A 25,000-nucleotide genomic window follows, 5' to 3' on the forward strand; every position below is an offset into this window, starting at 1 on the left:
TGTTGTGAATAGAGGTTGTGTTGTTGTTGTTGTGAATAGAGGTTGAGTTGTGAATAGAGGTTGTGTTGTTGTTGTTGTTGTGAATAGAGGTTGTGTTGTTGTTGTGAATAGAGGTTGTGTTGTGAATAGAGGTTGTGTTGTGAATAGAGGTTGTGTTGTGAATAGAGGTTGTGTTGTGAATAGAGGTTGTGTTGTTGTGAATAGAGGCTGTGTTGTTGTGAATAGAGGCTGTGTTGTTGTGAATAGAGGCTGTGTTGTTGTGAATAGAGGTTGTGTTGTGAATAGAGGTTGTGTTGTTGTGAATAGAGGCTGTGTTGTTGTGAATAGAGGCTGTGTTGTTGTGAATAGAGGTTGTGTTGTGAATAGAGGTTGTGTTGTGGTAAATAGAGGCTGTGTTGTTGAGAATAGGGGTTGTGTTGTGAATAGAGGTTGTGTTGTGGTGAATAGAGGCTGTTGTTGCTGTGAATAGAGGCTGTTGTTGCTGTGAATAGAGGCTGTTGTTGCTGTGAATAGAGGCTGTTGTTGCTGTGAATAGAGGCTGCTGCTGCTGCTGCTGTTGCTGCTGTTGCTGCTGTTGCTGCTGCTGCTGCTGCTGCTGCTGCTGCTGCTGTTGCTGTTGTTGCTGTTGTTGTTGCTGTTGTTGTTGCTGTTGTTGTTGTGAATACAGGTTGTGTTGTTGTGAATACAGGTTGTGTTGTTGTGAATAGAGGTTGTGTTGTTGTGAATAGAGGTTGTGTTATTGTGAATAGAGGTTGTGTTGTTGTGAATAGAGGTTGTGTTGTGAATAGAGGTTGTGTTGTGAATAGAGGTTGTGTTGTTGTGAATAGAGGTTGTGTTGTTGTGAATAGAGGTTGTGTTGTTGTGAATAGAGGTTGTGTTGTTGTGAATAGAGGTTGTGTTGTTGTGAATAGAGGTTGTGTTGTTGTGAATAGAGGTTGTGTTGTTGTGAATAGAGGTTGTGTTGTTGTGAATAGAGGTTGTGTTGTTGTGAATAGAGGTTGTGTTGTAGAGGCTGTGTTGTTGTGAATAGAGGCTGTGTTGTTGTGAATAGAGGTTGTGTTGTTGTGAATATAGATTGTGTTGTTGTGAATAGAGGTTGTGTTGTTGTGAATAGAGGTTGTGTTGTTGTGAATAGAGGTTGTGTTGTTGTGAATAGAGGTTGTGTTGTTGTGAATAGAGGTTGTGTTGTTGTGAATAGAGGTTGTGTTGTTGTGAATAGAGGTTGTGTTGTTGTGAATAGAGGTTGTGTTGTGAATAGAGGTTGTGTTGTTGTAAATAGAGGTTGTGTTGTGAATAGAGGCTGTGTTGTGAATAGAGGTTGTGTTGTTGTGAATAGAGGTTGTGTTGTTGTGAATAGAGGCTGTGTTGTGAATAGAGGCTGTGTTGTGAAGAGAGGCTGTGTTGTTGTGAATAGAGGTTGTGTTGTTGTTGTTGTGAATAGAGGTTGAGTTGTGAATAGAGGTTGTGTTGTTGTTGTTGTTGTGAATAGAGGTTGTGTTGTTGTTGTGAATAGAGGTTGTGTTGTGAATAGAGGTTGTGTTGTGAATAGAGGTTGTGTTGTGAATAGAGGTTGTGTTGTGAATAGAGGTTGTGTTGTGAATAGAGGTTGTGTTGTTGTGAATAGAGGCTGTGTTGTTGTGAATAGAGGCTGTGTTGTTGTGAATAGAGGCTGTGTTGTTGTGAATAGAGGTTGTGTTGTGAATAGAGGTTGTGTTGTTGTGAATAGAGGCTGTGTTGTTGTGAATAGAGGCTGTGTTGTTGTGAATAGAGGTTGTGTTGTGAATAGAGGTTGTGTTGTGGTAAATAGAGGCTGTGTTGTTGAGAATAGGGGTTGTGTTGTGAATAGAGGTTGTGTTGTGGTGAATAGAGGCTGTGTTGTTGTTGTGAATAGAGGTCGTGTTGTTGTTGTGAATAGAGGTTGTGTTGTTGTTGTTGTTGTTGTTGTGAATAGAGGTTGTGTTGTGAATAGAGTTTGTGTTGTTGTAAATAGAGGCTGTGTTGTTGTTGTGAATAGAGGTTGTGTTGTGAATATAGGTTGTTGTTGTTGTTGTTGTTGTTGTTGTGCATATGCAAAATCTACAGTGCTCTATATGTTGCATGTTGATGATAAACTGAAAGCAGTATTATCATCAATAATTTCGTATTGTTATTTTAGTATTAGTTATTTGTATTATGTCAGTAATATTTGCAAGTTAAGAATGAAAAAGAATAATTGGCAGATCAGAGGACATTCACTGTCATTTTCCTATCTGAGTCATGCAGCTAAAAATGATACATGTTTGCATATACTGTACATAGTAGACTATTTTAGAACAGTGTACAGTTTGAACACAATATTGCATTTGATAATTCATTCAATAACAATAAATAATGAATGAATGTTTCCCCAAAAATACAATGATGTACGCCAGGCATGTCCAAACTAGGGCTCGGGGGCCAAATGCGGCCCTCAGACCAATTTTTGTTGGCCCTCCAGCTTCCTGCTATGTTGGCCCAAACAACAAAAACAAGTACTTTTTACTGTGAAATTGGGAAAATTCAGGCATATTAATGTTATACCAACCTAATATTAATGTTCCAGGTATAATTAAAGGTGTGGAGGCTCATCACAATTACATCAAATGCAACATTTTTGAATGATTCACTTCGTCATTCAACAAATTCGACATTGTCAAGTTGTTTGTGGCCCTCTGCCCCGTTTAAGTTTCAAAATGCGGCCCTTGGTGAAAAAAGTTTGGACACCCCTGATGTAAGCTCTATCGGATGGGAATGCAAATAAATACATAAATTGTATTCAAATTAGGTTCTGTTTCTGGATAGAGCTCATCATAGACAGAAGGCTTAGGGTTAGGGTTAGTAATAAGTTAATAATAATACACAGAAAATAACAAATACACTTTTTAACTTTGGCAGTTTGGTGAAATGGACAGCTGTAGTTTCCGTTCTGCTTCTCACATCAGCAGGGGAAGTTCCCAAAACAGGAAATAAAACTAGGCAAGTTAGTAGCAATAACAAGACTTGTGTTATTTCCCACATAACACATGGCGTTATCTTTATAGCTGTAATTAAAAACCAAAAGTGGCGTGAAAAAAAGCTAATCGCAAAAGTATCCGCTGTCGATGCGCAACGTAACGGTCCAGTGCAGAATTACTGACAGAGGTAGCGTTATGTAAATTAAAAACAAATAAAAACAAACTTACCAAGGCCCACGGGAGGAGAAGGCATCGAAAAGACAGGAGTGGAGCATAAATACAGTCATCAAGGCAGTAAAAGTGCCATAGTAGTTGTTTACAGGAGTATAAAGCGTGTCTGTGAAGAGGGCAGGACTTTTGACAGGAAAACAGTCAAGCTCAATGAACCATACAAACACATCCGGTTAAAGTCTTTTCAAAATACTGCCGCTGCCCACGTTAACGATTTAAAACCAATATTTAAGACAAGGCCCATATCAAATCGAGAGAAAAAAATGCACTATCATGACCATATTTTTATAATAAATCATCATCTGTGTTTCATCTTGTACTATTCAACCTGTGTTTATATTTATTTGTTTGTTAACCAGATATAGTCCAGCAGAAAGTTGTTTTGTCTAACTTGAATGCAATTTCAATACAGTCCTAGACCTAGAATATAGGCCTATTGTCAAACAAATCAGTGTTTTCTCTCAGTGATATTTAAACTAGTGTCTCTTTTTGTCTTTTTCTTTGAGATTATCTTGTGACAGCCTTTGAACTACCTGAACAGGACTGGTTTACTGGTTACTGCAGTAGGTCTTTGTTATTGCCACTAGAGGGTGGTATATTATAACATGTTTTAGTGAGAATCTAAATACAGGGGACAATCATGAAGGTAAAGGGACAATCATGGATGTAAGGGGACAATCATGGATGTAAGGAGACAATCATGGATGTAAGGAGACAATCATGGATGTAAGGGGACAATCATGGATGTAAGGAGACAATCATGGATGTAAGGAGACAATCATGGATGTAAGGGGACAATCATGGATGTAAGGAGACAATCATGGATGTAAGGAGACAATCATGGATGTAAGGGGACAATCATGGATGTAAGGAGACAATCATGGATGTAAGGGGACAATCATGGATGTAAGGAGACAATCAGGTAATGTTTGTATGCCTAGGCCTTTATATTGTTACGTTTATATTTTTACCTTTGTTCAATGATTTCTTCAAGAAAGAGCACATAAAAGACAATGATTACAACAACATATCACAAATAAAATATTTTATTTCAATATATGGCAGTCTTGTTAAAGTACAGTATTAAATATATCTTACATTTCAACCCAACCATGATGAAAATAATTAAAGTGCAAGTGTTCAAATACAAACAGAAACAATTGTTTGATTATACGGTTATAAAAGGTTAAATTAAAACCTAAAATCAATTATTTTTGAGTCAGTCTCCAACATGTTATGTCAAACAATGCAAATCCTTAATCATTCGATACATTGAGCAATTTTTAACTGGGCCACTTTGCATATTTGTGTTATAATAATTATTTACACATTATGAAACCAGTCAAATTTATGATGAAAGCCTGACTCCTCAAAACACGCCATCGCTGTTTAAAGTACACAACAGAAAAATAACTGCACCTTTCCTCCTCGTCAAGCCATCAAATGTAGTGTATCACTCATTGAATTAAAAAAGATGAGATAATTATTATTAACAAAATGAATGAAATCATGAAAGTGTGCTTCACATAAATGTTTCTGTACAATATAAGAATATATTAGCTCTTATGTTAGATACAGGCTGGGTCGGACATGTCATACAAAAGTGCTTCATGAATCAAAATGACCACAAACAGAAGACGCTTTCTTCATCCTCAGCCACTGTTTCTTCAACAATGGTGGTAAAAAAGAGACTTTGTTTGCTCATAAATCTGTGCAGGAAGTACAGTATTTTTACTATATATAATTTCTTCATCTACTGTTCGTAAGTGTCCAAACTCCAAAGGTTTCATTCAGTCTTGCTTTACAAAACCCATTCAGTTTCCAATCATCCCGTTTAAACCTTTCTTTTTGCATCTCAATCGCAGCAACAATGTTTTATTTTGTCGACAGGTTGTATATCTAATTGCATAGGTGTTTTCAGTTTTAATTGTTGAAACTCCACTTGAATCAACAACGACCACACTGAAATTTAAAAAAGAATATCACCACTTTCCGAGACAAAATGATAAACAAGCGATTAAGAACAAAGTCGTGGCTTCCTGTTGAGTCCAAAAAGCAAGACAAGTCTGTTAAACGCATGCAGTCGAACGCTAAACAAACGCTCGTCACCGCTGCCCATTTCCAACCACTTTGCAGTCGTCCAGCTGCCAATAGAAGACCGGCGTTCCCTCCGAAACACACCCAGTCTTGATGCCGTCACTGCCATCGTCGCTGCGGGGCTGGGTTAGGGTTGGGGTATACGGGAGCGGGCGTGAGGTAGGCGGGCACGGCCGTGTTGGGGTTGGGCGGGTACGTCGGGGTGGGGTACTGGGGCATCATGTGTGTCTGCGAGCGGCCCTTGCTGGAGGTGTGTGCTGGGGACGAGGCGGTGGAGGAGGAGGAGTGGGGTAGGTGCAGGTAGACGGGGGCGGCGGGGGCGGGAGGAGCCGAGGGAGGGGCCGAGGGGGCCGACGGGGCCGAGGGGGCGGTCGGCGTGGGGACCCTCTGCAGGACGACGTGCGGGTACAGCTGTGATTCAGAGCGGTATAGGCCAGAGAGAGACGCCTTCAGTAGACTCTCCTGACTCCTGCGAGAAAGAGACAGAAACGTACACGTGTCACATGTTTCCTACTGTCCCACATGCAATTAACACAATTAACACAATTAACACAGGTAATTACAACTTATGGGCAACAGCTTCCTGTTTGTAAGCAACATGTGGAGGATTTTCACTGTGGCTGCACGATCTGCGGGGAAATATCAACTGGGCATGCGCAAAACCTCATCAAAATCCATTATTTAACTATATAAAAACACTTTAATGTGATTGTAATGATCATATGTATTGATTAAACTCTGGAGTGTATTATGATATTTAGGTGCCAGCGTTCACATAGCATATGAGCCGCCATCATTTTTGAGATGAGGAGAGCGGGAGGCGTAAATATTCCCCACTTTAAGCAAATTTACACGACTAGTATACATTACAGTTAAATATTTGCTTAAAGTTGGTTAAAACCCATGGATAGGGAGGTTACAATAGGTGTTATTGCAGATGTTTTGATCAGTTTACAATATTTACCATATTAACATGAAGCAAAAAACAGAAAAAGGTCAATGCATAAATTGACTAAAGTGATATTATTTCTCAAACTCAATTTTTTCCTCGTGGACAGGTCAATTCATTCACACATCGAAAACTCCCTGGAAAAAAGGTTTTGTGATCTTTTCAAATGTTTTATTACAGTCTGTTTTTATTAATGTTCAGGGTTTTTAATCATTTATAGGTCGTCTGCATCTTTTGATCACGTAGAATTAGCTTTCAATTGAAGTGTGAATATTGGACTCACTATACCTCTGATATCCCCTGTTCTCATAGCCGCTGAGTCCTCCGGTCAGGTAGAGGGGGCTGTCCGGGGCCAGGCGTGGGTTCATTCTTTGGGACAGGTGGAAGATCTTTGGGGGAGGGAAGGACTCCCATTCGCCCTCCTCTCTCTCCCACTCCGAGCGACGGGACGAGCGCTTCTCCCGGCGCCTGGGACAAGACACAGGTAACTCATTCATGTTGTACTCCACCTGCAGTTAAAGTTCATATGTGGGACACGTTGAGGCCCCTATCAAGAAGGGTCCCATCCATCAAGGCAACTGGAGCATTGGGCCAGCGCAGGACTTGAGACCCTTCCCCTGATATTGAGCTCTACACTAAAGGTCTCTGGTCCGGACTAGAACTGAGTGAGGTAGCGATTAAAATGTATAGTGATCGGATCCCTGTGACAATCTATTTTGGTAAAATCGTCAGATCATGATTCATTCATTTTCTGTACAGCTCTGGTCAGCTGTCAATGTTGCTGCAAAGTCTGAAAAAAGTCTGAAAAAATAGGATCTTCAAGGCAATATAAAGGTACAAAGTTTGAGTGGCATAAAGCTTACATTTAAAACTCTAAAATGTAGATTCCACAATGATAAGGAGGAAAAAATGCTCATTTTTAGACCAAATGGTTTTAATTACTTGAGAGAGAAAAAACTGGGTTCATTTACGTTCTTGAAAAAGGTCCAATTGCCCACCCCTAGTCAGGACTACCTAGCTGGAGGATTAGCCTACCATGCTATAGGTTGATGGGAAATGTACAAATGACCATGCAAATACCTGCCTCTTTAATTTAACACGGGACTCTCATGCTGTGAGGCAGGAATGCAAACCATCAGGCTGCCAATAGTTACTTTTTCAGTTCACTTTAGTTAAGCATTATGTATGGGAGACCGCAGGAATGCCAGGTGCCACAGGGGGGCGGTAGTGCATAGTGTTGTTGTGTCCTTTGGCAAGACACTTCAGCCACTTTACCTCCAGGGTCCAAGTATGCTGGTGTATGAAAGAGACTCTGTTTATGAGAGAATGCGTGACCACTGTTGGAAATCAACCCACTGCTACAATCCGGCGTGTTCATTACCATGCACTGTCCCCATCAAATAAATAAGTCATAAATAATAATAAAATGGAACAGACTATAATTTGTCTGTTCCATGTTATTATTCCATGTAAACCATATGTCTTTGTAGTTAAAAGCATATTTATTCTGCTGGTACAACAATATATTGTCCCCTGTGTCTTGGTAAGAGTCTTCCCTCTGCAGTACCTGAGGCGTCCCTCCTTCTTTGCCCTCAGTCTGGAGGATCTCTCCTGGAGGCAGCAGACGAGGAAGGACAGGGACATGGCCAGGATCACCACTCCACTGACCACCGAGGCCAGCACAGCCACCCGGAGCCCTCTGTCCTGGGGCCTGGGGATCGCTGCAGAGACAACACAAACCTACATTTACAACATGCTACATGCTAATCCTGAAATGCGTCAAATACAACATCAGAAAAAAGTTTCACATTCACATAAAAGTTGACATTGCATTTCATGTTTTCTGGTTGCTAAAAACTGTCTTTTAGTGTCTCAGGTCCAAACCACTAGAGGGCGCTTGGGTTAGAAGGCGGAGGAGAGTAGCTGTCCTATTTTCACATCCTCCATAAATCCATGCATGTAATTAGCTCCCCAAATGTATTTTATTAGCACCACAAATTATATTGTTGGGCATTTTTGGACTCACAACTTCACCGGGTTTGACGGGATTTTAATTTTAATTTAATTGGTCTCCAAAACTCTGGGGAATAAGGAATCCTTTTAGAAGAAAACCAGTCAAATTCAACATATGAAACAGTCTCTACAAATACTTTAATAAATATGTTGATTTATTGCCTGTAATCCAAATGCACCAAGTACAAATATTAAAGGGGCACGGTGTAACATTTTAGAGGAGCATCTTCCACCTGCTTGTCTCCATGGAGATATTATTGCCTGTAATGGTATGTGTATCTAGAACCAGGTCAAGTCACGGGTAAGATCTGTGGCAAGGAGAGCTCGCTAACAATAAGAACTACATTTTCATGGTATTTTTACTGCAATAAAAACACCACTACTTGAATAAATGGAAGATAGAGGAGGTGGAGGTACCGTATTTTCCGCACTATAAGGCGCACTTAAAAGCCTTTAATTTTCTCAAAAAATGACAGTGCGCCTTATAATCCAGTGTGCTTTATATATAGATTAATTCTGGTTGTGCTTACTGATCTTGAAGCAATTTTGTGTGGTGCCCATTTTGTTTCACTTAATGCGCCTTATAGTCCGGTGCGACCTATATGAAAAATGATCGAAAATAGACCATTAATTGACAGTGCGCCTTATAATCCAGTGCGCCCTAAAGTGCAGAAAATACCTATGAATGGTTCTTAGCAAAAAAAAAAAAAACGACAAGCAGGTAGGGAAAGTTTACATAGTGCACCTTTAAAAGTTTCTCTCCAGCTGTTTCCTGACTTCTCTCGGTTCTGTGGCTGAGTTCACCCGACACATTTGCGTGTTCAGGACTGTGTGAAATCTGGTGAGGTGCTTCATTAGAGCTGCTCCACAAACGGCAGCACATTTAACGCACAACTAAACCAGAGGAACAAATGTTTTATCTACTCACGCTAAACCAGGACACGAGCCTGCACCGTATTCAAAATTTATATGCAATTTAGACCTGCTTACAGTCACGTTACAGTTACAGTTTGAACTTGCTAAATTAATAGTCCGAAAATCCTAGATACTGCAATTATTTGGGTAATTTACAAACAACAAAAGATCCGAGCTTAATAATGTATTAAACCTGCTGCCCTGTAGTTTAGACGTCCACAAACATGTTCTGAAATGCATGCGATATTTGATATTTCAGTGTTTTCTCAAATTGTGTTGCTCCTAGACATGTTTACATTTTTACAATATTACATCTCTATTACATAATGATATTTTATTGTCTTTTTTTTATTGTAGGACTTTTTGGCAAAAAAAAAATGATGACGAGACAGGGGACGGACACACAGCAAACCGTCAACTCATGATGGTTCAATATTTTACATTTGGATTTCTAATGAAAATAGCATGCAATTAGATGCTACCTCATTATCTGCTGACCTTATTCTTTACTCCTCTGTGTTGAGTTCCCTATGGTCCCCCCAGCATTGCCTTTTTTATCCCTCTTTTTTATTATTATTTATTTACTTATTATTTTAATTTAATTATTATTTTTATCTGTATTTATTATTATTATTATACATGCATAAGAGTGAATGAGTATGCGTGTATGTATACGTGGATATACGTATGTGCATACTATATATATATATATATATATATATATATATATATATATATATATATATATATATATATATATATATATATATATATGCATGGATTTGAGGGAATATGTGTATATCAATGTTTTATGTGTATATTTATGTATAGTGCAAATGTATGTCTGTGTATGTGGATGTATGTATATAGTTTTACATGGATTAGTTGGTTTTATGCAAACTTTTGTTGCTGTGTGTTAAAAATACACAGCATATATAAGTCAGATGGGTTCAACAAGAAATAATATTTCTTGTATATTAACTAATTGTCCTAACCAGTATAATCCTGAGGCTTTTTAAATGAACCTAAAATGTTGAGCAGCATTAAATAAATGAAAGCCCATTGATACTTAGTTAGTAGAGTACAATGAGTTATTATTCAACTCTCTACAGCTCGTTATGTAATATTTGATTATGTATTTAAACCATTAAGAGCACAGTTTACATGCCCTAAAAGTTCCACCAGTGCAAATACAAGGTAAACAAATACATTGAACCTCAAAATATTGTTGGTCCATCATTCACTGAACAATCAGTCGATTCAGTGATTATTGTCGTCACCATAACCTGGTGAACATTGAAGTGTTTTCCCCGGGCCGTACCTTCACACACCGGCAGGTAGTTGCTCCACTGCGCTTTGCCGTTCTTCACATTACACTGGATCTTGTCACTGCCCACGAGCTGGAACCCGTCCCGACACCAGAAGGCCAGGACGCTGCCCACGGAGATGCCACTGCCTCCCTCCACGAAGAAGGACCCTCTCCGGGGGGGAAGTACCGGGATACACGACAGACCTGAGACACAGCGGGACGGGGAGGAAAAAGAGGACGAGTTAGTAAAGAAAAAACACAAAAACGTTGGTTGAAAAACATTGAAATCCTTGATATATAAGTGGAGACACTTGGATGCACATCCATCATACATTTACATTTGTACAGATTAATACTCATAGATATAGAATTGTTTTGTGCTTTCCTTGGCTAAGCTTCTAAGAGCGCATTAAATTACTCCACTTTTAATCTGCAATTACTTTCTGGAGCTACTTTTGGGGCAAACTGACAGAGATGTGGCAGCCAAACTGTGACAATAGCCCCTGCAAACTCCCCACTGAACACTTTTAACCACAGAAACACACTCCAGGGACCAGGGGGCTGCACTGTCCTGCCCAAGAACAGCCCAGTGGCAGCATTATTGTGTAATGTCACCAAAAAGACTGATTATCTATAGTTTATTCAATTTAACATGTAAATAAAACAAAAACCTATTGTGGGGGTCAAGTATTTGTCCAGTAAAACCTACATGTCATGATTTTTCCTTCATCAAAAGTGTCTTTCATAATGTTGTACATAAAAAAATGTATGAAGTAAAATGCATGAATTATAAATGTCTTTAAACATGCAGCCGAGTGGTTTTCATGTGCCAAGATCACATTGATTTATAACATTTTGTAATATTTTGAGGCTAATCGCAGTTACCTCCATTCACTTTTCCTTTATGTATTCCCTTTTGTCAAACATCTAAAAGAGAATATCAAATATAAAAAGGAAGCTATAACCCACTTATTTTCAGTCAAATCAATAATTCCGGATCAGTATTCTCCATATTCATAAATAAGAAATAAGCCTTTAATAGGTCATTATATAGGAATAAGGGGCTTTAAAGGGTCTACACAGGAATAAGGGGCTTTAAAGGGGCTTTAAATGGTCTACACAGGAATAAGGGGCTTTAAAGGGTCTACACAGGAATAAGGGGCTTTAAAGGGTCTACACAGGAATAAGGGGATTTAAAGGGTCTTTAAATGGTCTACACAGGAATAAGGGGCTTTAAAGGGTCTACACAGGAATAAGGGGCTTTAAAGGGTCTACACAGGAATAAGGGCCTTCAAAGGGTCTTTAAATGGTCTACACAGGAATAAGGGGCTTTAAGGGGTCTTTAAATGGTCTACACAGGAATAAGGGGCTTTAAAGGGTCTACACAGGAATAAGGGGCTTTAAAGGGTCTAAACAGGAATAAGGGGCTTTAAAGGGTCTACACAGGAATAAAGGGGCATTAAAGGGTCTATACAGGAATAAAGGGGCATTAAAGGGTCTGCACAGTGGCTACATGCTTCCGCTACAGTACGTTCTCTCCTTTCAGGTTTGTCTTGTTGTGATCCCATGTGTTTCCTCAGTGGGACGTTGCCATTGGCCGGAAAGAAAGTGCACTATTTTTATCACCCTCGTGCTACAATCCACAAACAGAGCGGTCTCGTGATCCGGGGACACAGTCAGAGGCTATTGCAGGGATTAGTCGGGCTCAGATCATGTCACACGTTCAACAACAACAAAGTATGGCATTATTATGTTCTGCAACGTTGCACTAATTACCATACAATCCAAAGAGAGGCAAATGCTAATTGTAGCTGATGGGGCACATGGTTTACTGCTCGGATGGAAGAGGCGTGTGTTTGTGGTAATAACATTGTGAAATCAGTGGCACGGAAATGCAGTACAAAACAAGAAATTAAATGTCAGATATTGAGTTGGCTTTTGCAATGGACGGGCCACGCTTGTCTCCATGGAGATGGTATTGACGTTATTGCGTGATTGATGTCAGTTGAAAGGACTTTTAACCATAAGATTATTTGAGCCAATCCCAAACAAACAATGATAAGTTTCATCGTTTGTGTATTTCAATTTGGGATATTTCTTTCTCCCAAAGAGTGGAACATCCCAGGCAAATCAGTAAGATCTCCATGGAGACAGGAGGTGATGCATGCACCCTCCACTGAAACAGTTACATAGTGCATATTTAAGTTATTTGTGTGATTTTCCTATACAGGTTTTGACTGAGCTGCAAATGTGAGTGTCATGACTGTAGATATAAGTGCAGTACTCATTATAGTGTAGTTATTGCTGTAGATATAAGTGCAGTACTCATTATAGTGTAGTTATTGCTGTAGATATAAGTGCAGTACTCATGATAGTGTAGTTATCGCTGTAGATATAAGTGCAGTACTCATGATAGTGTAGTTATCGCTGTAGATATAAGTGCAGTACTCATGATAGTGTAGTTATTGCTGTAGATATAAGTGCAGTACTCATTATAGTGTAGTTATCGCTGTAGATATAAGTGCAGTACTCATGATAGTGTAGTTATTGCTGTAGATATAAGTGCAGTACTCATTATAGTGTAGTTATCGCTGTAGATATAAGTGCAGTACTCATTATAGTGTAGTTATTGCTGTAGATATAAGTGCAGTACTCATTATAGTGTAGTTAATGCTGTAGATATAAGTGCAGTACTCATTATAGTGTAGTTATCGCTGTAGATATAAGTGCAGTACTCATTATAGTGTAGTTATTGCTGTAGATATAAGTGCAGTACTCATTATAGTGTAGTTATCGCTGTAGATATAAGTGCAGTACTCATTATAGTGTAGTTATTGCTGTAGATATAAGTGCAGTACTCATTATAGTGTAGTTATTGCTGTAGATATAAGTGCAGTACTCATTATAGTGTAGTTATTGCTGTAGATATAAGTGCAGTACTCATTATAGTGTAGTTATTGCTGTAGATATAAGTGCAGTACTCATTATAGTGTAGTTATTGCTGTAGATATAAGTGCAGTACTCATTATAGTGTAGTTATTGCTGTAGATATAAGTGCAGTACTCATGATAGTGTAGTTATTGCTGTAGATATAAGTGCAGTACTCATTATAGTGTAGTTATTGCTGTAGATATAAGTGCAGTACTCATTATAGTGTAGTTATTGCTGTAGATATAAGTGCAGTACTCATTATAGTGTAGTTATTGCTGTAGATATAAGTGCAGTACTCATTATAGTGTAGTTATTGCTGTAGATATAAGTGCAGTACTCATTATAGTGTAGTTATTGCTGTAGATATAAGTGCAGTACTCATTATAGTGTAGTTATTGCTGTAGATATAAGTGCAGTACTCATTATAGTGTAGTTATCGCTGTAGATATAAGTGCAGTACTCATTATAGTGTAGTTATCGCTGTAGATATAAGTGCAGTACTCATTATAGTGTAGTTATTGCTGTAGATATAAGTGCAGTACTCATTATAGTGTAGTTATTGCTGTAGATATAAGTGCAGTACTCATTATAGTGTAGTTATCGCTGTAGATATAAGTGCAGTACTCATTATAGTGTAGTAATTGCTGTAGATATAAGTGCAGTACTCATTATAGTGTAGTTATCGCTGTAGATATAAGTGCAGTACTCATTATAGTGTAGTTATTGCTGTAGATATAAGTGCAGTACTCATTATAGTGTAGTTATTGCTGTAGATATAAGTGCAGTACTCATTATAGTGTAGTAATTGCTGTAGATATAAGTGCAGTACTCATTATAGTGTAGTTATCGCTGTAGATATAAGTGCAGTACTCATTATAGTGTAGTTATCGCTGTAGATATAAGTGCAGTACTCATTATAGTGTAGTTATCGCTGTAGATATAAGTGCAGTACTCATTATAGTGTAGTTATTGCTGTAGATATAAGTGCAGTACTCATTATAGTGTAGTTATCGCTGTAGATATTAGTGCAGTACTCATTATAGTGTAGTTATTGCTGTAGATATAAGTGCAGTACTCATTATAGTGTAGTTATTGCTGTAGATATAAGTGCAGTACTCATTATAGTGTAGTTATTGCTGTAGATATAAGTGCAGTACTCATTATAGTGTAGTTATTGCTGTAGATATAAGTGCAGTACTCATTATAGTGTAGTTATTGCTGTAGATATAAGTGCAGTACTCATTATAGTGTAGTTATTGCTGTAGATATAAGTGCAGTACTCATTATAGTGTAGTTATTGCTGTAGATATAAGTGCAGTACTCATTATAGTGTAGTTATTGCTGTAGATATAAGTGCAGTACTCATTATAGTGTAGTTATCGCTGTAGATATAAGTGCAGTACTCATTATAGTGTAGTAATTGCTGTAGATATAAGTGCAGTACTCATTATAGTGTAGTTATCACTGTAGATATAAGTGCAGTACTCATTATAGTGTAGTTATTGCTGTAGATATAAGTGCAGTACTCATTATAGTGTAGTTATTGCTGTAGATATAAGTGCAGTACTCATTATAGTGTAGTTAATGCTGTAGATATAAGTGCAGTACTCATTATAGTGTAGTTAATGCTGTAGATATAAGTGCAGTACTCATTATAGTGTAGTTAATGCTGTAGATATAAGTGCAGTACGCATTATAGTGTAGTTATTGCTGTAGATATAAGTGCAGTACTCATTATAGTGTAGTTAATGCTGTAGATACAAGTGCAGTACTCATTATAGTGTAGTTATTGCTGTAGATATAAGTGCAGTACTCATTATAGTGTAGTTATTGCTGTAGATATAAGTGCAGTACTCATTATAGTGTAGTTATTGCTGTAGATATAAGTGTAGTACTCATTATAGTGTAGTTATTGCTGTAGATATAAGTGCAGTACTCATTATAGTGTAGTTATTGCTGTAGATATAAGTGCAGTACTCATTATAGTGTAGTTATTGCTGTAGATATAAGTGCAGTACTCATTATAGTGTAGTTATTGCTGTAGATATAAGTGCAGTACTCATTATAGTGTAGTTATCGCTGTAGATATAAGTGCAGTACTCATTATAGTGTAGTTATTGCTGTAGATATAAGTGTAGTACTCATTATAGTGTAGTTATTGCTGTAGATATAAGCGCAGTACTCATTATAGTGTAGTTATTGCTGTAGATATAAGTGCAGTACTCATGATAGTGTAGTTATCGCTGTAGATATAAGTGCAGTACTCATTATAGTGTAGTTATTGCTGTAGATATAAGTGCAGTACTCATTATAGTGTAGTTATCGCTGTAGATATAAGTGCAGTACTCATTATAGTGTAGTTATTGCTATAGATATAAGTGCAGTACTCATTATAGTGTAGTTATTGCTGTAGATATAAGTGCAGTACTCATTATAGTGTAGTTATCGCTGTAGATATAAGTGCAGTACTCATGATAGTGTAGTTATTGCTGTAGATATAAGTGCAGTACTCATTATAGTGTAGTTATTGCTGTAGATATAAGTGCAGTACTCATTATAGTGTAGTTATTGCTGTAGATATAAGTGCAGTACTCATGATAGTGTAGTTATTGCTGTAGATATAAGTGCAGTACTCATTATAGTGTAGTTATTGCTGTAGATATAAGTGCAGTACTCATTATAGTGTAGTTATCGCTGTAGATATAAGTGCAGTACTCATGATAGTGTAGTTATTGCTGTAGATATAAGTGCAGTACTCATTATAGTGTAGTTATTGCTATAGATATAAGTGCAGTACTCATTATAGTGTAGTTATTACTGTAGATATAAGTGCAGTACTCATTATAGTGTAGTTATCGCTGTAGATATAAGTGCAGTACTCATGATAGTGTAGTTATTGCTGTAGATATAAGTGCAGTACTCATTATAGTGTAGTAATTGCTGTAGATATAAGTGCAGTACTCATTATAGTGTAGTTATTGCTGTAGATATAAGTGCAGTACTCATTATAGTGTAGTTATCGCTGTAGATATAAGTGCAGTACTCATGATAGTGTAGTTATTGCTGTAGATATAAGTGCAGTACTCATTATAGTGTAGTTATTGCTGTAGATATTAGTGCAGTACTCATTATAGTGTAGTTATTGCTGTAGATATAAGTGCAGTACTCATTATAGTGTAGTTATTGCTGTAGATATAAGTGCAGTACTCATTATAGTGTAGTTATTGCTGTAGATATAAGTGCAGTACTCATTATAGTGTAGTTATCGCTGTAGATATAAGTGCAGTACTCATGATAGTGTAGTTATTGCTGTAGATATAAGTGCAGTACTCATGATAGTGTAGTTATTGCTGTAGATATAAGTGCAGTACTCATTATAGTGTAGTTATTGCTGTAGATATAAGTGCAGTACTCATGATAGTGTAGTAATTGCTGTAGATATAAGTGCAGTACACATGATAGTGTAGTTATTGCTGTAGATATAAGTGCAGTACTCATGATAGTGTAGTAATTGCTGTAGATATAAGTGCAGTACTCATGATAGTGTAGTTATTGCTGTAGATATAAGTGCAGTACTCATTATAGTGTAGTTATTGCTGTAGATATAAGTACACTTTGTCATTGCTCAGATCATGTCCTTGTCTCTGTGTGTTCTCTCTCTCTCTTTTCTCTCCCGTCTCATCTTACCCTCATTTCCCCTTTTTTCTCTCTTTCGTTCTCACATTATTCTTTCTTCTCGTTTCCTTTTCCCCCTCACGCTCTTCCTCCTTCTCTGTTCTTCACACTATTCTTTCTTTCCTCCTCTCCTCTTCACCCACTCTCTGTTCTATCTCTCCCTTCCCTCCACTCTTTCTCCCTCACCCTTTTCCCCCTCACTCTCTCCCTCTTTCTCTTTAGCTCTCGCTGTTCTACCTCCCTCCCTTCCTCATCGCTCTTTCTCACCCTTTTCCCCTCAATCATCTTTCTCCCTCTTCCCACTGTTCTACCTCCCTCCCACTTCTCTCTTTTCTCCCCATTTTCCCCTCATCTTTCTCTCACTCTTTCTCTTCTCCACTGCTCCATCTCTTTCTTTCCTCCTAACCCCCCTGACACTCTTTCCTTCTATTGCCTCTCTCTTTCTCCTATCCGGTCTCTTCCTCCCCTCTTTCCCCATCTCTCCCTCCTTATTTCTCTTATCCTTTCCTCCTCTCCTCTTCACCACTCCTCTTCCTGTTTGCTCTCCACCTCCACCGTCTCTCTCTCGCTCTCCTCTGTGTGTCTTCCCCGTGCAGACCTCCTCCATCTGTCCCTGTGAGGAGGGCAGCTTGCACGTTCAGAGTCTATAATACCGCGGCCCCTCGCTCACAGATTACTCTAAATCTGACACAAACTCACGTGAACTGGACTCGCTGCAGCTGAGGATTATGAGCAGTGGCAGTTTGGAAACGCAGCCGTGATTTAGAAAAAGGGGTCAGTGCTTTTTGAAATGATAGACGGCTTTTTAAATGATAGATGGGTTGGTTTTATTGGTTTTATTTACGATGGGCAGAAGATGAAAAGTTACGACACTGCATTTTATAAAGGAAACTGTTCACTTTCTTTATGAAACTTTTCTGGTGGAGGGTCCGGCCAAGTTATAAGTCAGATCTGTGGAGCAAAGGCCTGTCAATAATTACTTATTATTATTACGAATAAAGGTTCTCTTATCTCTTCTTCTTATTTTTTTGGGGTCAAATTTAAGCTGCAATTGGTAGAATGATGATATAACTATGACTTTTGATTTATTTTATACTATTATCTAATTGTGTACAAGTGTTTATTGTGCCATTTATTTATTATTTACTTTTCTTTACAATATGGTTTAATATCTACAATATTATCGCAAAATTTCCTGTAGCAATATATCATACTTCCAAATGTATTACCGTAACCCACATGTTTGAGCAATCATTTATTTAGCCGTAAAATAATGCGCAAACACAAAGAAAAGCAACACACATTTACATTTACTGAAGTTGGTCAATCTTTTAGTGACAAAGCAGTTTGTTTGACATGGTTCGAGATATATATTTATTGGAAGCCGTAATAATAGAAGAGAAGACTTTATTTGTCAGTGCAGGTGCTGTAGCAGGAGTTTGATTCCTGCTCCATCTCTGCAATTCCCGAAAGAACAGCAGGATCTTCAGCGCGAGCACCAGAGGCTTCCACACGTGCTGCTGAGAGAGCCTTCACTTATATAAAGACAGATGAAATATTAAAGACATTACGTGATGCTCATGGTGCCCCAGGCCTGAGTGGAGATAGTTTTTGAAAACTGTTGTCAAGCAAGAAACTCCCTAAAGCCCAAGATAGTTATGTCTTCATCTGCGTGCGAGCGAAGAGGAAAGTGAGGCAGTAAATATTTGCAGTTTGGTAATGGCACAAGCTGAAAAATCTGTCATCTGATTTTGCAAATACGTTTTTGTTTTTTTTCCATGTATTTTTCAATCAAATCAATGTTAATCAAAATATAAAAGAGCTGCTATTTGCAAAAGCAGTTGTTGTTTTCTATTGCAAATGTTCCGAGCTGACATGGTTGCATGCCTTATATTATTAAGTGAGTGTTTTTAATAAAATCACACAATTTATTTATTTAAAAAAACAACAAACATACATTTAAGAAGACTACAAATGGCAGGGTAATATGACAAAAGTGTTTTTATCAAATTAATTTTATCTCATTAAAAACAAACAAATAAATACAAAGTCATTTCCTGTAAATAATACAGACTTTAATCATAGTCATCTAACAAAATAGTCAAAATTCTTCTGAAAACTTAACTCGTTTCAAACCACACACTTGGCTGTAGACCTCTTGATTAAAAAGACACAAAGATCAATCATTGACAATTAAAAATGACAAAATTTCAATATTGATTAAATAATGAGGTCAGTTTGGCCCAACCAAAAGCCCAAAGTTGCAAGGTCTCGAAGTCAGTCATGTTCAAGCTAGTTATCTCTGAATTTATTACATTACGTGCATCTTGAGTCATGCATACATCTTACTTTTCTACAGACAACAGGTTTGATAAATGTGTTCCAACTGCAGAGAACGTACAATTCCATAAACAAATCGACCTTCTCTGTTCAGAGTTAAATATAAGTCAATGGGAGACGACCTTCTTGGTCCTCCAAACCTGGAGTTCTCCGTCAATCGCCCTGATGTGCCCTGACCTTCACCATGTGTTCTGTCCTGTGGGTTTGCCCGCAGGGAAAAGCTATTATGACTCAGTGTGTTGCCATCACTGCATCCAATAGTCCACTAATACACCTCTGGAGAGTCAACATGGCAACCCTCCGAGCACCAAAAACATTCAGCTCAGTCAAGTCAACGGATGTGGGAACGGCTTTGATTAAATAAAGGCAACATGCAGATGATCAGTGACTATGAAGGCTTATCTGTATTATTATCATTTATTTGTTATTTATGTACGATCATTTATTGAATAGGTTGTCTTGTTTCAGGTTAGTTGAGCTGTGATTTAATTCAAGTTTAAAACTAAATGTAGTCTGACAGCTCATCATAATAATCATCACTTTATATTTTGAAATTCAAGAGTAAATGCATATACCTTAGTGACTATACTACCCATACAAATCTATACTAGATTTGCCTTAAATCTTGTCTTATAGAGCATATTACTGTAACTTTAAATGGGGAGAATTATGCAAAATGAGCTTTAACACGGCTATAGGACGTTCAAAAATAGCCACTTTTCAGTTTGCAGTATTTTGGTTTATAGTATTTACAGAATGTAACATGAAAATCTACTTATGATTCAGTTCAAAAGTACATGAAAGTCTCCTGTAAGTACATAAAATCGTTGCCGCCAGTTCCTTGGTAGGGCATCTGATACAACAACTATGCTAGATTATCATGCAAATCATGTCAATTCTTCACTCTTTAAGGATTTAACGTTGCTTGGTTGTGCTGTATTGGAAAGCTGGACATACAGTATGTATAGTCCACCCTCAGGTCTTGTCTTGTTAGCTTAACTCGAGCTGCTGTGGATGCCGTGACCTCCTCGTGTCTCCTCGTCTTCTCTGGATCTATTTCTGTAGCAGCGACTGATGCTGCTCATGGCTCATCAGCTAATCCTGCTCCGCTACACTGTATAAACACTCCGAGAGCATGCAAGGGCCAGGCAGATATAATATGTACCTTCAGTCATGGCAGAGGAGGATATTGACTCAACTATGGTCATCATACACTGGTCATGCATCTGTGCCATGTTTTTGTTTTTCTTCTTTTTGTATTGGATGAATATGACTGTTTGTTTAAAGGTGTAAGGTAAGTAAGGTATTATTATTAAAGTCTTGAGAGGGAAATTAAGATAAGATAATCCTTTATTGTCCACACATGGGGTAATTTCATTGTTGCAACGCAGGTAGATACAGAGGAAAAGAACAGATAACTTATAGGAAGTTTAAAAAACACTTAACAGAAGAACTCTCATAAACAAAAACTCTTATAAACAAAAACTCCTATAGACAAAACCTCTAATTTCCTAATAAGGTATGGAGGGGAAAAATAAATTAAAATCAAAATTAAAACAGCTAGCGTAAGACAAGATAATACTAATAATTATAATAGTTAGTTAATACTAATAATTGGATAACACTAAAAATTCATTCTCTGCATTTGACCCATCCTTCAATGCCACTGAGGATATCTTTCAGGATCAGAGAGCAGCTGCCGTAGAGCGCTCAGGAACCATCTTGAGCTCACTCCTGGTCAGGACCATTTCACCTGGAGGATTCTCTATTGTGCATGTTTTGTGCTTGGAGGAAACACTGAGAGAAACGTGCAAACTCACTTAAAAAAAACTCGGTCCGACCCGGAAGACGAACCGTTGACCTTGTTCCTGTGAGGTGTGAGTGCTAGCCTTCAGCCCCCGTGTCAAGTGTGTAAGACAACAGGGTTTGACATAAGTGAGGCAGGACGAGAGTTTACCGCAATAACCAAAATATAAGTAAATGTGCTTTTATCATCAATAAACACTGCATTTTCACTCGTTGCTTTTGTGTTGACAGCAACTATTAGGGCAAAAATAATTAATAATTCTCTTAATTTGTAGGCTAAAGTACGTGTTATAAACAAAGGGTCTTCAAAGTGCTGTAAAATCACATATATCGTACTTCAAAGTGCTTCTAGTATGGTTAAATCAGACGTGAGAGTTCAAAAGATCTTACTGTTCAACTGCGGTTATTGTCACTTCGCCTCTAACTTACAAACGTTGACTAAAACTCATTCTGTCATGTAGAAATGCACATTATGACGTATGCATGGACATTTTGGGGTTAAAAGGAGCACTATCTGCAAAGAAAACAATACATTTTTAAACGTCGGGATCTGCCTGTGGTTTGACACATATTGCGCTTCCATTTTGGTCCATTTCAGAAGGAACCCCATGATTTCACCGGAACAAAGGCGAGTGTCAATCCACGGGAAGGTAATAATGAAATTGAGTCCATGCCAGCGGCCATATTGGAGTGACTGGGGGAGACAGTGGGAGGTTTGTTGGCAGCTCTTGAACTTCAGAGGAGACCGAGGCATCTCTGTTTTAAAGAAAAGTAAATGTCAGGAGCATCAGGCCTTAGACACAGGGGCGCCTCCAACGGGTGGCCTTGTCTGAGTGGCTGGTAAATTGAAATGGGTATTTTAATGCCTTTTTTCCAACGCTCTCTCACACTTCGGCCACCATAATAAAATGAAAACTTTGAGGGTTTAAAATTGATGGTTTAGAGGAGCCCACTTTAATGTGCTTACGGTGGAAGATAAGCAACAAAAAGGTGTGAACGGAGTGGACAATTTGTACTAGTTCTGAGAGTTGTTCTGGACAATGATTCAAAGCTCCTACAGTTGGCGACATAGTGACTAGAACTCACAACCAGACGGTCCAAATCTCGATGTCTGGACCAGGTGCAGCCTTTATGTGTGGAGTTTGCATGTTCTTCTTGTGTCTGCAGTCTCAGAGTATACAGTGCAATAATAATCAAACTATTTTTCTTATTTGGGACCTGTCAATGTTTCTCACAAATGCAGAGCACGTTTTTTCCTCAAATATTCTCGTAACATTCACTACAAAATATCTAACTCATTTTACCTCAGATTCAAGTTTATGGCTTTGCTGGTTGTTTCTATGTAAATCCACACTGTTTCTCAGTCCTCTGTGTTTGATTGGTTAATCTGCCTGTCAATCACACCCATCAGAAATCGAGGAGACAGCACAGAGTTCCAGAGTATTGTGAATAGGCCTGTCATGAAATTTATATCAATAATACTGGATCTACTTTATGCCACAATAACACTAAATCTATAACATATTTGAAAAACATGAGCTGCAACAAATACAATACTAATGAACAAAGAAAGTGTACACAAGCTACACATAAAGGCCTAAAAAATATTGTTCACTTCCAGCTATTATTTATTGAGTGATAAGTCGATATAGTCTTTACTGTGACAGACGTGATAGTAAAAGTAAGAGGTCTGGGCTGGTAGGCCGCTGATAGACGCGATCAGCTCCTCCGAACTCCAAAAAAAAACCATGAAACTTAATCTTTGGCCTAGGCACATGAAACTCGGGACCTTTGAGGAGTAAAACACACCTGGCAGCATCGCTCTATGATAAACAAGAAGTCAGCCATGTTGAATCAAAGTGGCAACGCCACGTTAAATCGTACTTGTCCTAGGTTTTTTGTCTGATCGAGCTCAAAACAACACCTTTTGCATCTAAAGACATTGAAATTTAATAAATATCCAAAAGAATGTTGATATTCTTTACGGACTCGACGTGAAACGCCCTTAAAAAAGGCTCAATTTTCAGTTTTTTCAAGGACAAGTCACGCCTATTGGAATTGATCTGCGGAGCTCATTATTTCACTCACTAATGTGTTTTTATGATCTGATTGGAAATAAATACCCATGTAACACGTTTACTCTATAGCGCCCCCTTCCCATAGTGTGAAAAACTCAACATTGTCTGATTTGTTTGAAACTCATGGATTATATTCTCCTCGAGACGCCATGAAAAAAGTGCATTTCAGATATTGTGTATTTTCACAATTGGCCTGCAGAGGCGCAATGAATGCCTTCACTTCCCCTTCCGCTTTTATTTTGATGGGACATTTCCTCTCGTGCCGCATTAGAATTATTATTCTTTAGGCTTTATTTTTTAGGCTTTATTCTTTAGACTTAATTATTTTGACTTTATTCTTTTGACTTTATTCTTTCTGCCACATCTTGGGTATTTTTGACGCCCTGAACATCAATGAAAAGTCCCAGGTCACTGAGGCTCTCTCACTTTCTCCCTGCTCAGGTCTGCGTTCAGCACAATCTTGCAATTTGTCAGGACAAACTACTATTTGAATCGCAAACTACGCAATCATCAACGGTGAATTACTGAGCTTCGTTTGGTATGCCGCAAAACGCAGCAGAAAACATGGACAGACGGGAAGGCGGTCACGCGGGAAGGCGAGAGCCATCATCATTTTAGTTTGTTTTTAGTTTTGTTCATATTATTCTCTGCTCTGCTATTCTCTGTTCTGTGTTTTACATGTTTTCAAATGCTGTTTAAAAACTGGGGAAAGCAAATTGTATCAGAGACTCAACTTTACTTAAACGTTAGATTTTAAAGCAGTATAAATGACGATACCCCGAATTGCACACAGCCACTCAGACCAGTTTTTTAGGGGATAGTTTAAATCCAAAGTCCTCGTTTTGACTTGTAGAGCGTGGTAAAGTGGTCAGCCTGACAGAACTGTAGATCTGAACTAATGTGTGCTGCCGTGAAAAGCTGAACGGACAGGAGTGATAGGTTTACTCTAATTGGCTTGGGGCTTCTCTCTGTCGGTGAGTGTGCGTTTGTTAGCGTGTCATTAACGGGATCCTAGACTCCCGAAATAGACAGGAATAGACAAAGAAAATTGGCTTTGCCTTAAGACTAACACGATTACAGCAATTGAAACGTTTCGCATTTATCTTTCTGCTTTGAGTTCGAAGAGAGAAGAAAAAGCTGCTTAAAGTTGGTTAGAAATGGTGTCTTAAGTACATGGGTTCATTAGGAGTCACAATGGGAAAAGAGAGCCACAACATTTAATATACAATGTCTGCACAAAGATATTTGAAGTTGAAATGACGATCGATTTCAAAGTCCATGGTACAAACGCGCCCGAGATCAATAACGTTTGAGAGAAGACTGAAATAATAAATAAATACCAGTGTCGCATGCATTTCTGAGCAGGATGGTACACTTGAAACGGAGCCAGGAAGGGTTTGCTCTTTGCAGATGACATTATTTAACTAACTAATAGCAGTTTTCAAATTTCAACTCAACTTCTTGCACGCCTGAGCACGCCTGTTTTTCAATCACTGACTCAACATCATTTTTTTGCCCCCTGACACGTATTGCCTGACACGTATTGTTTGAAGGTGAAAGTGCACTGACGGTGGATTAACCTTGGTGTCGCCCCGACTGTGGCTTTATGCTGGGTTTATGTCATGGAGATGAGGATTACAGCTCTAATAACCACTGCTCATATATATATACGATATGTGATTGC

The 25,000-nt window shown here is 38.3% G+C and overlaps 2 protein-coding genes across 2 annotated transcripts in view; both read right to left on the reverse strand.

The window, feature by feature from the left end:
* pik3cg (phosphatidylinositol-4,5-bisphosphate 3-kinase, catalytic subunit gamma) overlaps window positions 1-3,310 on the reverse strand; it is a 24,144-nt gene extending 20,834 nt beyond the window's left edge. Inside the window, exon 1 of the mRNA XM_072454935.1 lies at window positions 3,201-3,310. The gene's annotated coding sequence lies outside the window, so the exon portion shown is untranslated. The remainder of the gene's footprint in view (window positions 1-3,200) is intronic.
* A 926-nt stretch (window positions 3,311-4,236) lies between these two features.
* Window positions 4,237-25,000, reverse strand: part of LOC140368074 (uncharacterized) — a 29,723-nt gene continuing 8,959 nt past the window's right edge. Inside the window, exons 2-5 of the mRNA XM_072454938.1 lie at window positions 10,499-10,690; window positions 7,817-7,970; window positions 6,538-6,717; window positions 4,237-5,769 (exon numbers count right to left, since the gene is read on the reverse strand). Coding sequence (XP_072311039.1) covers window positions 5,400-5,769; window positions 6,538-6,717; window positions 7,817-7,970; window positions 10,499-10,690 — 896 coding nt within the window. The 3' untranslated portion in view covers window positions 4,237-5,399. The remainder of the gene's footprint in view (window positions 5,770-6,537; window positions 6,718-7,816; window positions 7,971-10,498; window positions 10,691-25,000) is intronic.

The sequence above is a fragment of the Eucyclogobius newberryi genome, unplaced genomic scaffold, assembly GCF_026437365.1.
Source record: "Eucyclogobius newberryi isolate DKJ021-1_F unplaced genomic scaffold, fEucNew1.0.hap1 SCAF_2, whole genome shotgun sequence".
NCBI classification, from domain to species: Eukaryota; Metazoa; Chordata; class Actinopteri; order Gobiiformes; family Gobiidae; genus Eucyclogobius; species Eucyclogobius newberryi.